We start from the raw sequence: 15,142 nt of genomic DNA, 5'->3' as shown, positions 1-15,142 counted from the left end.
CATTTTAAAATGGATATTAGCTATAATATTCTTTAGGTATTTTAATTGAAAATTAATGGTCTCACATTCTCAGTTCCGTCTGTCAGATTCAGTCATGTGCTGGCAGTGATATTTCAATGCATGTTAATGTGAGGGCAAAATGAAATATAAAAGACCAAGTGAGAGTCAGACACATTACAAACAAGTGGATGAAAATGAGAAATGGTGGCACGATGGTCCACAACAAAACAAGAACAATGCAGAGAAATACTTTCATACAATCACAGGAACAACAATATTGAGACCACAGCTGGAATAAAGAAACCACAAATCTAAAACTGAGACAGTCACACTTCCTTGTCTGACAACCAAATTTTGAAGTTTTAGCTGTCCTAGGTCAAATACTGTGGCAGGAAATTAAATAATTGGTAAAGTTTGGTTATATTTGTCATTAATCAAGCTAAGATAGTAGGTATTAAAATCCTATGCTTCCAGGAATAATTTGATCACTGAAGATATCAGGAAATATATTCTTCCATGTTTATTAGAGCTCAGTTAATCCAGGTGCATTACCTGTGTGGAAGGCTCCTTCCTCTGAAGTATGTCTTACCCATCTGATATAATATGCCAATAATCGTCCTGCTATTTAGTCACCGGACACCAGACTAGATGGACCAATGGTCTGATTTGGAATAGTAAACCTTATGTTCCTATCATAAAGAATATTCCATTTTAAGAATAAAAAAAGTTTTTACAAGTATTCATTCAACTACATTTGGATTTAATAGCTAGTGTAGTGAGTGCAATTCTGAATGTACATGTTGCTTCTTCGTGAAAACTTTGACATATTGAGAAGTCTGGAGATGCCTGCATAATTTTATACAACATTCTGAAAAGGTTACTCTGTGTACATTACAGGAGGGTTTCAGGAAGAGTTGACTGCATATGAATATCACCATTTTCTGCTTTTAAATGATCTGAGCAGGCTGTAATGAAATTTGAGTTTGAACTTCAAGTGCAAAATCAGATTTACCTCTATCCCATAGTATAATCACGTCAAAAAATATTGGACTCAACAGCCATCCTATCCTCCTTACTCTCAGCGGAGCGATGTTACTTGTAATCATTTGTGAATATATCAGTCCTGCTGCACATGGGAAACTAAAGGATTGCTCTTGCCAGAAGACTGAATGACTTTCTCCAAACACGTGACAGGTGTTTCAAAATTTGAATAGCTCTATATGTCACTGCTCTGGAACTGAGAGTTTGTGTGGACCGTGATTCTCTGTAAAATGACATAGCATTGTTTTTTGTTTCAGAAGAAATCATGCATCAGGATATCATTCCCCTCTGTGCTGCAGATATTGAAGACCAGTTAAAGAAGCAATTTGCCTTTCTGTCAGGTAAAGATTGGAAAGTTCCTACTATACCTATGGTTCAAATGTGCGGTTTCAGCTGTTGTTTCTATCCACGCTTTCACATAGTCGCTGAACACTATTATCGGGGCAGCCATCATTTTGCGATCTGTATTTAGAATGATTCATAAAGCTATGCTATTCTGGAATTTACCAAAAAAATTGTTAAATATGATTGAAACTTGAATTATTTATATAATCTCTAGTAGTGCCAGCTGGCTGGCTTAGTGGGCAGCATCACAGTGCTCTATAGATCTATAGATAAGGAGACCCAGGTCTGAAGCTAACCTCAGATAATCACACATGGGTCAGTAGGAGACAATGTAAAAAACTGAAGGAGAACTTCAGGATTTAGCCTACTGTATAGAGGACTTTGTGAATTGAGACTTGAAAAACTCTGTATTTGATTACTCTAAACCCAGTTACTAAAAGAGCTTTTTAAAAAAACAAAAGAAAACCCTAAATGTATATTAGATTATGTTGCAAACTTACTCACCTAGGGTGGGTCAAGAAACAAGAAAAATTTAGAATATGGTTTCTTACCCTTTGACATGTAGAGAATGTAATGGTAAGTATACATGTCACCAAGGGATTACACTGAAAAAAACACCCTATTAGTTTCTCCTTACCCCACCCAGCTGCTCCCCGAACAGAACTAGACTTCTTCCGCTTTCTACCCATCTCTCAAACCACCCACACAATATTGAAAACTAGCCATTCCTTTCCCTGAAAAAAGGCCAATTCATTCCTAATCCTGTCCTGTCCCGAAATCTCCCACTTTATTATTAGCCAATCATCATGATATTGCTTTCTCGGTGTCCATGAGGGTTCATTTCTAGACATTGCCTTCCAATCCTCCAACTTAAGAACATAAGAATGGCCATACTGGGTCAGATCAATGGTTCATCTAGCCCAGTATCATGTCTTCCAACAGCGGCCACTGCCAGGTGCTTCAGAAGGAATGAACAGAACATGCTTTGCTGAAGCCACACCAAATCAAGTAAGCCTGACACCTTACTGAAACCACTGAGCAAGTCTCTACACAGCATTGAAATACAAAAGAGCATTCGGAGAAACTACTGACAATGCAGTAAAATAATGTGCCATAATGCTCATTGGAAAACATAATTCCAACTCTACGTACAAAATGATGGGTCTAAATTAGCTATTACCACTCAAGAAATAGATCTGGGAGTCATCATAGACAATTCTGGGAAAATATCTACTCAATGTGCAGTGGCAGTCAAAAAAGCTAACAATGTTAGGAAACATAAGGAAGAGATAAGATAGTAAAACCGTAAATATCATAATGCCACTATATAAATCCATGGTATGCTCATACCTTGAATACTGTGTGCAGTTCTGGTCACCCTATTTTAAAAAAAAAAAAAAAAAAAAAAAAAAAAAAGTTAGAAACTGAAAAGATACAGAGAAGGGCAGCAAAAATTATTATGGGTATGGAACAGCTTCCACATGAAAGATTAAAAAGACTGGGACTTTTCAGCGGAAAAGAGACGACTAGAAGGGGATATGATAGAAAGTGAATAAGAAAGTGTTATTTACTCCTTGTAACACAAGAACCAGGGTGTCACCCAATGAAATTAAGAGGCAGCAGGTTTAAAACAAACAAATGGAAGTACTTCTTCACACAACACACAGTCAATGGAACTTGTTGCCAGGGAGTGTTGTGAAGGCCACAACTATAGTGGGACTCAAAAAAAGAATTGGATAAGTTCAGGGAGGATAGTCTGTCAATGGCTATTACCCAGGATGGTCAGGAACACTCTCCGCCCCCTTCCCCTCCCCCGCCCCCGCGCACTGGGTGTCCCTAGCCTCTGATTGCCAGAAGGTGGGAGAGGACGACAGAGGATGGTTCACTAGATGATTGCCCTGGTTTGTTCATTCCCTCTGGGGCATCTGGTACTGGCCGCTGTCAGAAGACAGGATACTGGGCTAGATGGACCATTGGTCTGACCCAAGATGACCGTTCTTATTCCTATCCCAGTTTCTGTGGGAGTGATGTCAGATTGGACTGGCAGCGGTTAGATAGACCCTGAGGTCCTGGGAAGGAAAGGTGCAGGCTCAACTGCTCCAGACCCTTTGTTATGATCATACAAAGCACACGGGATCTTTATAGAGGAAGGTAAATACGCAGCATTTATTGAAAATACAACAGTTAGCATATGTTTTCTCTCTCTCTCTCTCTCTCCTGTCAGTGATGTTTATAGTTACCAGTCTGTTGTAGTTCGAATCAATCTCATGGCCAGTTAGATTGAGCATGAGTGTGGATCTTGGCTCTTGTTGGTCGCGCTCCGAGGCTTTGCAGGACTGAACCCAGAGTTCCATGGCAAAACACCCCAGCTTTATCGTTGTAAATTCCCATTTGAGTCCATGCATTTTGCAATGTCATTCTGTAATCATTAGTCCTTAAGTGGGGTTATCATTTGATGGTTATTGTCCGACTTCCCATCGTTATCTCCTATTTGTTGTCTCGCCTTCGGGGGTGCCTGCCTCACCTCTGAGGTCGTCAATGCTGCTAACATGTTTAACATCGGATACAATGGATGTTTTATGATTGTCTCCTGGTCTTTCCAAGTCTCTCACTTCTTCTTGACCATCTGGACATTTGTGATGGCTTTCACACCTTATCTTTTCCTGATGCATGCATTCCTCATTCACACAAACAATCTCTTACAGAAACCTTCAAAGGTATACAGACAGCATTTTATATTCAGCAGAATACATTGTAAATTAAGCCTTGCTAAATCTTATAACTAAAACAAATTGGGGCTTCAGGTCCTCAACATTACTCTAATCTCCTTAACATAGATGCAATACACTCATAAGGATTGTTCTGGTCTGTCATTGCTTTCTGCTATTCAAAAAAGGGTGGCTGACAGGATGAAATCAAATCATACATTAATTCTCATAGTACATTATAAAATTCATCTCTTACACCTTCCCCCACTAGCCCAGAGCACATGTGGAGTTTTTGCCTATGTGGAAAGGGGGACAGCAGAGGAGAGATTTCTCCACCAGTGCCTGCTTCCCAATGGCCAGATTGTGGGGGAAAGGAAAGCTGACTGGCTCCCAGAGTTCCCCTTCCTGTATATAAAGCCCTTGGTGTGTAGCAGCCATCCTGCTGGAGTTGCTGCTCTGCCCAATAATGGAGGTATAGTTTGAACTGCAGTTAGCACCTCCCCTCCATTAAAACGAATAAAGTTGTGGCCTTTCTCTGCAGATACAGAGATGGATATGTTTCATTCTCCTGTGTGTCAATGCAGTGCTTTGCTCAGTACAGGTGCATTAAATCTCATTGTGTTCATTGTTCATCATTAGTTATGACTGTATCCTTTCTATTGTATGGGCTGACCTTGAGGTTTGTTTATTCTGTGATGTTAATAATTTTTTTTAGGCTTTGTCAACACTGCGCGGCTATTAGTGACACAGCCATGCCGCTAAAAGATGCGCAGTGTAGCCGCTGTTTGTTGGCAGGAGAGAGCTCTCCCGCCAACAAAAAACTTCCACCCCCAATGAGCAGCGGTAGCTTTGTTGGCAGGAGAGTGCTCCTGCCGACAAAGCGCTGTTCACACCAGCACTTTTCGTCAGCAAAACTTTTCTTTCGGGGGTGTGGGTTTTTTTTTTTTTTTTTTTTTAACACCTCTGAACAACAAAAGTTTTGTTCAGTTGCCAGGGTAGAGTGAGCCTTAATGTCTAGGGGGAAACAAGCAGAGATATTTTGTCTTAAAGTAAAGACATACTTGATGTTGGAGGGGAAAGTTGGAAGTGAAGGACCCTCTGGTATTTAATGTAAAATTATTTTGTCCTGCGTGAGGTCTGTGATGCTCTAAGGGCTTGTCCTGTGCTTAAAACAAAATTACAATGTCACAGCTGCGCCACTGTAGTGGTGCTGCTGTAGCACTTCAGCATAGACAATACCTATGCCGATGGGAAGGGTTCTCCTATTGCTGTAGTTGTTCCATCTCTCCGAGAGGCAGTGGCTAGGATGATGGAAGAATTCTTCCGTCAACTTAGTGCTGTCTGTGTGGGGACTTAGGTCTTCTTAATAACGCCACTCAGGTTGTGGATTTTTCACACCCCTTAGCAACATAGTTAGGGCCCTACCAAATTCACGGTCCATTTTGGTGAATTTCATGGACATAGGATTTTAAAAATCAATAATTTCATGATTTCAGCTATTTATATCTGAAATGTCATGGTGTTGTAATTGTAGGTGTCATGACCCCAAAAGGAGTTGGGGGGGGAAGGGGGTTCACAAGGTTATTGTAGGGGGAGTTGTGGTACTGCTACCCTTACTTCTGTGCTGCTGCTGGTGGTGTTGCCTTCAGAGCTAAGATCCAAGCTCTGAAGGCAGCACTGCTGCCAGCAGCAGCACAGAAGTAAGGGTGGCATGGTATGGTATTGCCACCTTTATTTCTTCACTGCTGCTGGTGGGGCGCTGCCTTCAAATCTAGGTGCCTGGCTAACAGCCACCGCTCTCTGGCCACCCAGCTCTGAAGGCAGCACAGAAGTAAGAGTGACAATACCGCGACACCCCTAAAATAACCTTGCGACCCCCCCCCTGCAACTCCCTTTTGGGTCAGGACCCCCAATTTGAGAAACGCTGGTCTCCCCATGAAATCTGTATAGTATAGGGCAGGGGTAGGCAACCTATGGCACGCGTGCCAAAGGCGGCACACGAGCTGATTTTCAGTGGCACTCACACTGTCCGGGTCCTGGCCACTGGTCCGGGGGGCTCTGCATTTTAATTTAATTTTAAATGAAGCTTCTTAAACATTTTTAAAACCTTATTTACTTTACATACAACCATAGTTTAGTTATATGTTATAGACTTGTAGAAAGAGACCTTCTAAAACATTAAAATGTATTACTGGCACATACAACCTTAAATTAGAATGAATAAATGAAGACTCGGCACAACACTTCTGAAAGGTTGCCGTCCCCTCATATAGGGTAAAAGCACACAAAAGACCAGATTTCACAGGGGGAAACCAGATTTCACAGTCCGTGACGCATTTTTCATGGCCATGAATTTGGTAGGGCCCTAAACATATTCATGCCGACCTAATTTTCTAGTGTAGAACAGACCTAAGTTTCTGTTTTCTAACTAGGGGCAAAAAAGTGCTCGTTGTTGTATAAGAAAGTCTTACTAAATAACTGCAAGAAGGATTTACTACTTTTTTCCCCTGCTGCGAGTTCAACCCTATTATGAATAGAATAGATGCAATCCAATTGAATGCAATTTAAGCTTCCTTAGCCCCCCAAGATTCTTTTTCACACAGCCACAAGTATATTTAGCACTCATTATATCCACAGTGCAGTGGAGCTTAACAAGAGCAGCCATTTCTCATTCCAGGTTATTGAATTTGTACTTAACCCCTCGATCTATTATGAGTAGATGTTTTTGTTTTTAAAAGCTAGTGCAGCTGTTTAAGGAGGGGTTGTGATAATTATTTACCTTTTTTTATTGCAGTTTACCATTATAGTGCAATTTGACTTTATGCATTTTGTCTATTTTTGCACTCCATATTTATCCTAGTGTTCATATTAAAGTGTGTTAATAGTTAACTTTCAGTGCTCTTCTATACAGTGTTGCTATGGGTTCTGGGAACACAAGAGCAGTGTTTAATATTCTGTCACTGAAGTTATGTAACAGCTTGCTCACACTTGCATTGTGACTTTGCTGCTCTGCTGTTTAGGATATTTATTTTTGTCCGTGAGAGTGTTGGGTTTTTTTTTTTTAAATACTTGTTTGACCTTGTAATATAAAATAAATTACAATTAATGGAAGTATATAGGTTAAGAATATTTTTATTCAATAATTTCCCTTTAAGAGTTTTTAAGCTTGGTACATTATTTATTGCTTTGGGTAGATGCACTTAAAATGTAGCAAAAATAGCAGTGCTGCATATAGTTGAATATGCAGTATTTTCTCTAATAAAATATATTATTTATTTAGCTTTGAAATACTTGTCTGAATGTAGGACCATAACAGGAAGTCAACGAACCTCAGCACAAAGCCTTATCCACCTCGGGCACCTCTTATGGGTAGGAGACCACGGCCTTTTCGAAACCTCTTTCTGTGATCGTGGGTACCTCTGGATCAGTTAACTCTGTCGTCTCTTTTTCCCTTAAGGGTAACAATTCTTTCATTTCCTGTTGTTGGCAGACAGCATTTCTCTCCCTATGTCAATAGCCCCATCCAAGTTTATACTTGAAATTAAACAAAATACTTTGTATTTAAGAAATAGAGAAATGAAATAGTAAAACTAAGAAAAGCTTTTAAATGTAACCCTATTTAGTCAGAACCTTGAAAAATCATGCTAGTACAGACTGAGTTTAAAGACTGTAGTTGTTGCTCTTAGATACATAGACATTTATTCCACCTAATCTATGGGTAGCAGTCCTGGCCAAACACCAGTTTAGCTCCAGACAGGGATCCAAGTGATCCATTTGTGTAGCAAGTTCATGCCCATCCCCACAATTAAAATGATGTTCCTTGGCATGTCCCTTTAGTCATTGTTCTCTCTACAGAAGAACTTTTCTTGTTTTGGAAAGCATGTAACATTTTCATTAGAATGTTCAGACATTAGGTCTGATGTTCCTCTCAGACATCAGTTTGAATAACTCACTCCCTACAGCAGTATTTTTCTTTTACTTTACTGTCTTTTCTATTTTACTTGGTATTTTACTCTATTTTTATCTCTGTTACTCTTTGATCTTCTAATTTCCTTCTGTGTTTCAAAGAGTTCTCTCGAGCCTTTGTTACCTTTTCCAAGGACATTCTCTCCCTCTGTGGGTGATGAACACCTTGCTTAGGGCTTTGTTCCTTAGCACTTCATGTTATTTTCTCACTCAGACACTTGCTCAGATTTTTTTTCTCCCCTGAGTGAGAAGTTGCCATATTTCCTTTATATTCACACTTAAACTCCCTGCAATTGTTTATGCACAGATACGTTATAATAGAATATAGATGAGTAAGAATAGACAAGACAAGTGTATCTTATCAAAATGTTATCTGCACAAGTTAATTGTCACAAGCACCTTGAATATCATAAAACATGATAAAATACAAATGACTTCTGGCCACCACAAATACTGAACCACTCATTCCAGCTCACTTTTCTATGTATTGTTCTCTGGTACAACATGTAATGTCAAACAAAATGTAGATTAGATAATCATGGTAAGAGTCACTATCTTCTTTAATGTAACTTTTATAATACACATTTATGCCTTTGTTTGTAATTCCCATGTTACCTGCCTTTTCTGATAATTATGCATACTTTTTGCAATTGCAACTTGAAAATTAAGTTGAAGTACTAGTTTTTACAGTACTTGATGCTCTTGGTCCTTGAGATTTGTATGGCAAATCCATGTATTCTGTTCCTACTTTGCACCTTTGTTTTATATTTGACTATTATGTTAGCAATACTTTTCCTTTATACTAGTGGTCCCCAACCTTTTTCATCTGGCGGGCGCCAGACAATGAGCTACGGAGGACCGTGGTGGCGGACGAGCATCTGCCGAAATGCCGCCGACAAGCAGTGTCATCCAGAGGCTTTGCCGCCGCCGGAATACCGCCGAAAATTGGTGGCATTTTGGCAGCAACACCTCTGATTGACGCTGCTTGTCGGCGGCATTTCGGCGGATGCTCGTCTGCCAGCCAGTACGCGGGCGCACTTAGACCCCTGCTTTATACAGTAGGCAAATAACAGCTGTTGCAAGATGTGTACACTAACTGGTGGAACTCTTTTCTATAGTAGCCACAGGAATGACACTGCTTTTAAGGATTTGTTCAGAAGTTTGGTCCAGATTCTTTGTCATGTTCCGGGCTCTTTTTACTGCCCATAAACTGTCCAGAGAACCCTATAACAACTGTGTGGGTGAAATGAGACAATCACCATGCTCTTGAATGAACTCACATAGAAAAATGATAAAGGACAAAAAAAAAAACCATGACACCTTTGGGTGAACGTTTTTCACAAAACAGTCACTCCATATCTGATCTGAGTCCTCATCCTCAAAGGAAACCTGCCCAAACCTTTAAATGACAAATCTGGGAGCTTGAATTCATAACTTTTGCTAGATACTACAAATCATGGGCTAAATAGACACACTAGATTTATGGTTTATTACAGCAATCTGTAATCCACTAACCCCACCCCACCCCTTTTGTCCTATGACTGAAGAGGGGTTAGCTGACCACTTCACGGTTAAAGGTCTCTTACAATATGTTAATTCCTTATGTTGAACAATCTGTTCCAATTTGTATTTAGCTATGACGCTGAGTACATATCCCAGACCTGAAGAAGAGCTCTGTGTAGCTCAAAAGCTTGTCTCTCTCACCAACAGAAATTGGTCCAATAAAATATATTACTTCATCCATCTTGTCCCACTAATATCCTGGGACCAACACAGCTACAACAACACTAAACAGATCTCACCAGTTGAGGATTCCCTTACCATGGTGGATTCCTGAGCAGATGTATAGCTACGCCACTCTCATTGCAGCCCCAGGATAAGGAGGGGGTGTAAAGCTCTGCTGTACTCTGGCAGTTCTTGGCTGGTGGACAGTCCCTTGTGGGACCATATCCAGCCAGCATAAATTAGTTGTCAGAGAACCAGCCACCAGATCAGCAGCTGGCTCCTTTGCCCCAACTAGCTGTGGACAGAGGGTGCACTGTAGAACCTATGTCCTTATTTTCATGTTCTTTGTATTCTCTTGTGACTCCCCTGAACAGAAGGAAAAGGTGCTTTACAAATTAAAAGAAGTGACCCAAAACTATTTATTAAGCCTCTAACTGGTGGGAGGCATAACTGATTTATAGCTGTAGGATTCTCTACGTTTGATTGTTCTTCTTTTGTCTGTTAAGGTAGACAAAAGGCCTGGTCTTGCAAAACTCCCATTGAATGTATAGCCATGTTGAACCTGTTTTATAGTAGATGCTTTCAACAAAATAAAAAATATAGTATGTTAAACCCTCGGCAAAAGAAAGAAGACCAGAAACTACATGTGTTCAGACTAACCAGAGCAATCTTAAATTTTAGAATTCTTTGCTTTGATTTAACCGTTTTAATATTGTATTGATCCTGTTTTCAAGGGGGGGAAATAGAATGAATCTAAAATTTGGAGGTCATCTTGGATGTCTTACAGCTTCTGTTGGTTTTCAGAAACCAGATAGATGGTATAACTTAAGCTGAAATTTTGCTGAGAAAAAAACAGGAATTAAACATCTATCTATAGAGATAGATATAGTGTACCAGATTCTCAGGTGGTGTAAATTGGCATAATTCCTTTGACCAAAATGGAGCTGAAATGCCCAAACTGAGTATCTTAATCGATATTTTGTGGGGTGGGAGGAGGGGGAGGTTAAATCCACATTGCCAGTGGGACAGCTGTTACCACTTCCCTTGCATTGTTCCAGCTGCAGACCAGAGTTTTAAAATTAAAAAAAAAAAGGTTAAAGTACTAAACTCACTTTTGGTGCCATACACAATTTTTTAAGAATTTATTATTTGGCCATAAAATATTAGATTTCAAATACATTCTCAAATTTGGCTAAATTGTAATCCACTATAGTTTGTAATTACAGATACTTTTGAATCCCTCTGGATTAAATGCAACCCTAAGAAGAAACACAATATGTGTAAAACTCCTTTCTTGTTCCAAAACCAATGTTTCAACACGTTTTTCTTCTCTGATCTTTTTGCTGTATACAAGGAATGCAATATAATGAATAAGAAAATAATGCAGATTTTAATCAACCCCATACAGTTAAAATTGTTCACGAGTATGTTGAGTACTTCTGTTAATAAGTCAATTTTTTCTTTATAGAAAATTGAAATTCCAAATCAGGAGGAGGGTTTCCAAACACTGTCTCTTCAGGCTTGCATTGATTTAGGAATTAGTTACATTAGTCCCAAGTGCTTGAGCCTTGGCATCGCTCCATACAGAGGAATGGAATACAGCCAAATTAGGGCTTTTAAACTACTGATGTAGATTTGGGACACTTAATCATGCTAATACTTTTGGGTTTTGTTTGCTTATATCAATCAATGGAGAGACACCATCCATTTTTTGAAAATCTGAATATCAGTTACAACTTCCCACCATGGATTTAGGTCTGAGGATCCCTGTCCTTACTCCTTTTAACTAATACCATTTGCCTTCTAATTACCGCTTGCCATATCGTGTCCATTATCCTTCCTGACCAAAAGGACTGGAAAAAGTGCTTTTGAGAATCCATCAGTACCATCCCTTACTCAAGTGGAATGGTCACTACTGAATGTTGCACAGCTGCCCTCCATCTTTCTCCTGTCACTTCACCAAAAAATCTGAGAAGCCTTCTTCGCTATTCCCAAACCCTTCTAGCCCTAAGAAGAAGAAACTGTGTGCAGCTTATCTGTTTGGGGGCTTTTTTCTTTCTGTAAAATAATTCTAGACCCTAGCCTATGCTGTTCTTCTGCTATGACTGAATCGACAAGTGTATTAATCAACGATCCAAGCTGAGAATTCTTCTTTGAGTCTTTTATTCATTTTACTGTAGTGCAAGTAATTCAGTTACTTTGTGATTTCACATTAGCACCATACTGAGATGTAAACATTATTAATCATTTCTTGTTTGAGATTGTACATCAGATAATTGATGGCAACACGCTCAGATACCATTGTGTAAGAACCTGAATAGAGCAGAACATCATGAAGCCCTAGTTTGTCAGCTCTATATCCACCCCTACAAGTCCTTCTGTAATCACGCTTCTTCCATGACATTTGCAAACCCTCATCCTCCTTTCATAAAGTGTTACATTAGAGAAAATAAAATACAATTACAGTATGTGTGGAAAACACCACCACTTTGTCACCCATATGTTGTCTGTTTGGATTTTAAGTTTTTCAAGGAAAGGACCTTGTCTTTACACTTACCTGAAAGGTGCTTAGCATGGTTTTTGGTAGTATATCAACACTGAGAGAGGCTGGGATTTTCAAATGAGTCCAAGGGAATTAGGCACCAAAGTCCCATTGGATCTGGGTGTCTAGCTCTTATAGCCTCTGTTGAAATCCTCAGCCCTGGCATACCATAGTTCTCAAGTGAAAACAGTTATCTATCTATTTTGATTTAAATAATTAAAACATGCCTATACAAAGCTCATGGTGCTTTTGTGCATAATTAATATTAAAACATAACCCCAGCATTATTAAAACAGTCAAACAGGAACTCTGCCTGCCAGCCACCTACCCAAAAAAAAAAAAAATCCTTTCTATCTCTTTGTTGCTGCAGGAAATATAACCTCAATTTTCTCTCTAAAAAAATCTATCAAATAGACGGTGTTTGAAGCCAGCCTGGAAGATTATCAAATTCAAGCCACTTCAGACTGAGGAGGAGGAGCCCGTTCCTGAGTCCCAGAGTCCTCGCAGAGAACACTCTGGCGGCAGACCCCTCTCTTTTAAAATGAGAGATCCGGCTCGAGCACCACAGCTGGGTGCAGCTGGGCCAGTGTGTCACAAAGAGAGAGGCTGTCCCTCAGATAGACAGGTCCAGGCAGGCTCAATTAGCCATTGAGGAATTGTTTCCCATTCAAAACTGTTAATAGTTGAGAAATCTAGGACTCTCAGGCTTATAAATGGAAGGGGGACAAATGTATTTTTATCTTTTTGACATTTTGCTTTTATTCTTCATACACATCAGAAATGAAAAAAATCTCGCAAGTCAACTGCTTGAAAATGTGAGGCTAGTTCTACAGAATATTACTCCGTTGTTTTTTCCCAGTCCATTAATCCCCTGGGAAACTGTTGTAACACTTATAGATTTTAGGGAGCTGTGCAGCAGTGAATCTGGCCCCGAAGATGTAAATTGCAACTAGCTTCAATAGAATGGGCTGCTTATATGAATCAAGATTATTCATGTCAGTAATAAGCCTTGCAGATTCCAATCCCAGTGTTGGGAGTTACCTATCGGTAAATTGAAAAGGTCAGGGAAATGTTATCTGCCTTTCCTTCATATACATAGGATCATGATGTTCTGTACTCACCTAAGCTAAATAGGAGTTGGTTCATGAGGATGCTTTCAGGCATGTGCAATTAACAAAATAATCAAACACAAGCGAAGACTTATTAAAAGGTAGATGAATTTATGCCTCATTCATAAGCAGCTTCACTCAAAGAAGGAAGATCTATGGAACATCAACATTTAAAAAAAGACCAGATTACCTGAGAAAAATATCTGGCATACAAATAATAATTAATACTTCAGGTCAGATGACTCCAAAATTGTTTTCTACATTATGGCCCTAAAGCAGAAAATCATTTAATCACATGCCTAGCTTTAAGCATGTGGTGATGTGTTGCTAGATAAATATTAGTGTTACAGTATACTGTGATAGTTTTAAACTTTAAAATGTATATTGCAACCACATTACTCTTTTTTTATGTTTATTTGCTTGCTTGCTTTTTTGTTTGCTTACGTTCCAGGTTTCTGGCTTTCTGATTTGTAGAAATTAATTGGGGCAAAGCAAGCAGCCAAGAGGAATACCACAGATTATTTATAGTGGATGTCTGTTTAAAACTGCTACATTTCAGACTTCAGAAAGAAGATCCTCCTATATTGAAAAAGTATATTCTAGAGACAGGGCCGGCTCCAGGGTTTTGGCCGCCCCAAGCAGCCCAAACAAACAAACAAAAAAGCCGGGATCGCGATCTAAAAAAGCCGCGATCGCGATCTGCGGCAGCAATTCGGCGGGACGTCCCGAATTGCCGCCAAATACCTGGACCTGCCGCCCCTCTCTGGAGCGGCCACCCCAAGCACCTGCTTGAGAAGCTGGTGCCTGGAGCTGGCCCTGTCTAGAGAAACCCAAACACTTAAAGAGTTTAGGATTCTCTGAGGTGTATAAACATTATTTTGAATAGGAAGAACATTTTTTAATAAAAATAATAGAGGAAAATGTTTGCGCTCTCTTTTTTGGGAAGGGAGATTAAGATAATCAAAACTGAACTTGATTTACGTTTGTTTTGAATATTTATATGGCTAAAATTAACTTTCATATGCTAATGCTTGGCTGTGTCATAAAGGGTGTGCTGCAAAGCCATGCTATTTGCACAGTAGTTGTAATTTTTCCTCTTGGAATGTATCCAGGATGATTCATTTTTAGTACAATTTACATTCAGGAGTTTTACAGAGATATCACCATGTTGCATGAAAGTAAGCTGAGCATAGTAACACAAAGTAACCAGAGTAACACACACAGAGTCATGGATATATATGCTTTTCTGATTATGGATGTTTTGGAGCAAAATGTGTATTTTTATCAAAATAACTCTCTGAATGTAGATATTCCTTTCTGAGTTAATGTCAGGTGCACTTAAATTGTGTTTCTCGTATTATCCTAAATTTACAGCAGCATTATAATAATTAATATTATTGTTGATAATATTGTTAGAAATAATATTATAGCTAATTTATTCACATTGTCAGCTGTAAGGTTGGGGAAGAATTTCCCCATGGCATTGGCAGGGATCTTATTGATTGTTTTGTTCTCTTCTCCTTTTGTAGCATTGAGCAGGGATGATCTTTTAGGATTGGGTAGGTCTGTCCCACACTATTAACTTTGTGCAGTTGCAGGGGATTAGAGAACCTTGGCTCTTCTTTTATATATTAATTAATCATATTTTTAACTGCAATGGTGACATATATAAAAATACTTATATCTACAAAACCTGTGGGAAATAC

The 15,142-nt window shown here is 39.3% G+C and overlaps 1 protein-coding gene across 3 annotated transcripts in view; it reads left to right on the top strand.

The window, feature by feature from the left end:
- The window catches only part of MCF2L (MCF.2 cell line derived transforming sequence like), a 269,080-nt gene that overhangs the window by 149,230 nt on the left and 104,708 nt on the right, over positions 1-15,142 (top strand). For all 3 annotated transcript variants that reach the window (XM_054011206.1, XM_054011201.1, XM_054011212.1), the window contains exon 3: positions 1,299-1,382. In XM_054011206.1, coding sequence (XP_053867181.1) covers positions 1,299-1,382 — 84 coding nt within the window. The remainder of the gene's footprint in view (positions 1-1,298; positions 1,383-15,142) is intronic.

The sequence above is a fragment of the Malaclemys terrapin genome, chromosome 1 (genome assembly GCF_027887155.1).
Source record: "Malaclemys terrapin pileata isolate rMalTer1 chromosome 1, rMalTer1.hap1, whole genome shotgun sequence".
Classification (NCBI taxonomy): Eukaryota; Metazoa; Chordata; order Testudines; family Emydidae; genus Malaclemys; species Malaclemys terrapin.
The sequence above is the reverse complement of the archived record's forward strand: the minus strand, read 5'-3'. Positions and strand labels throughout refer to the sequence as shown.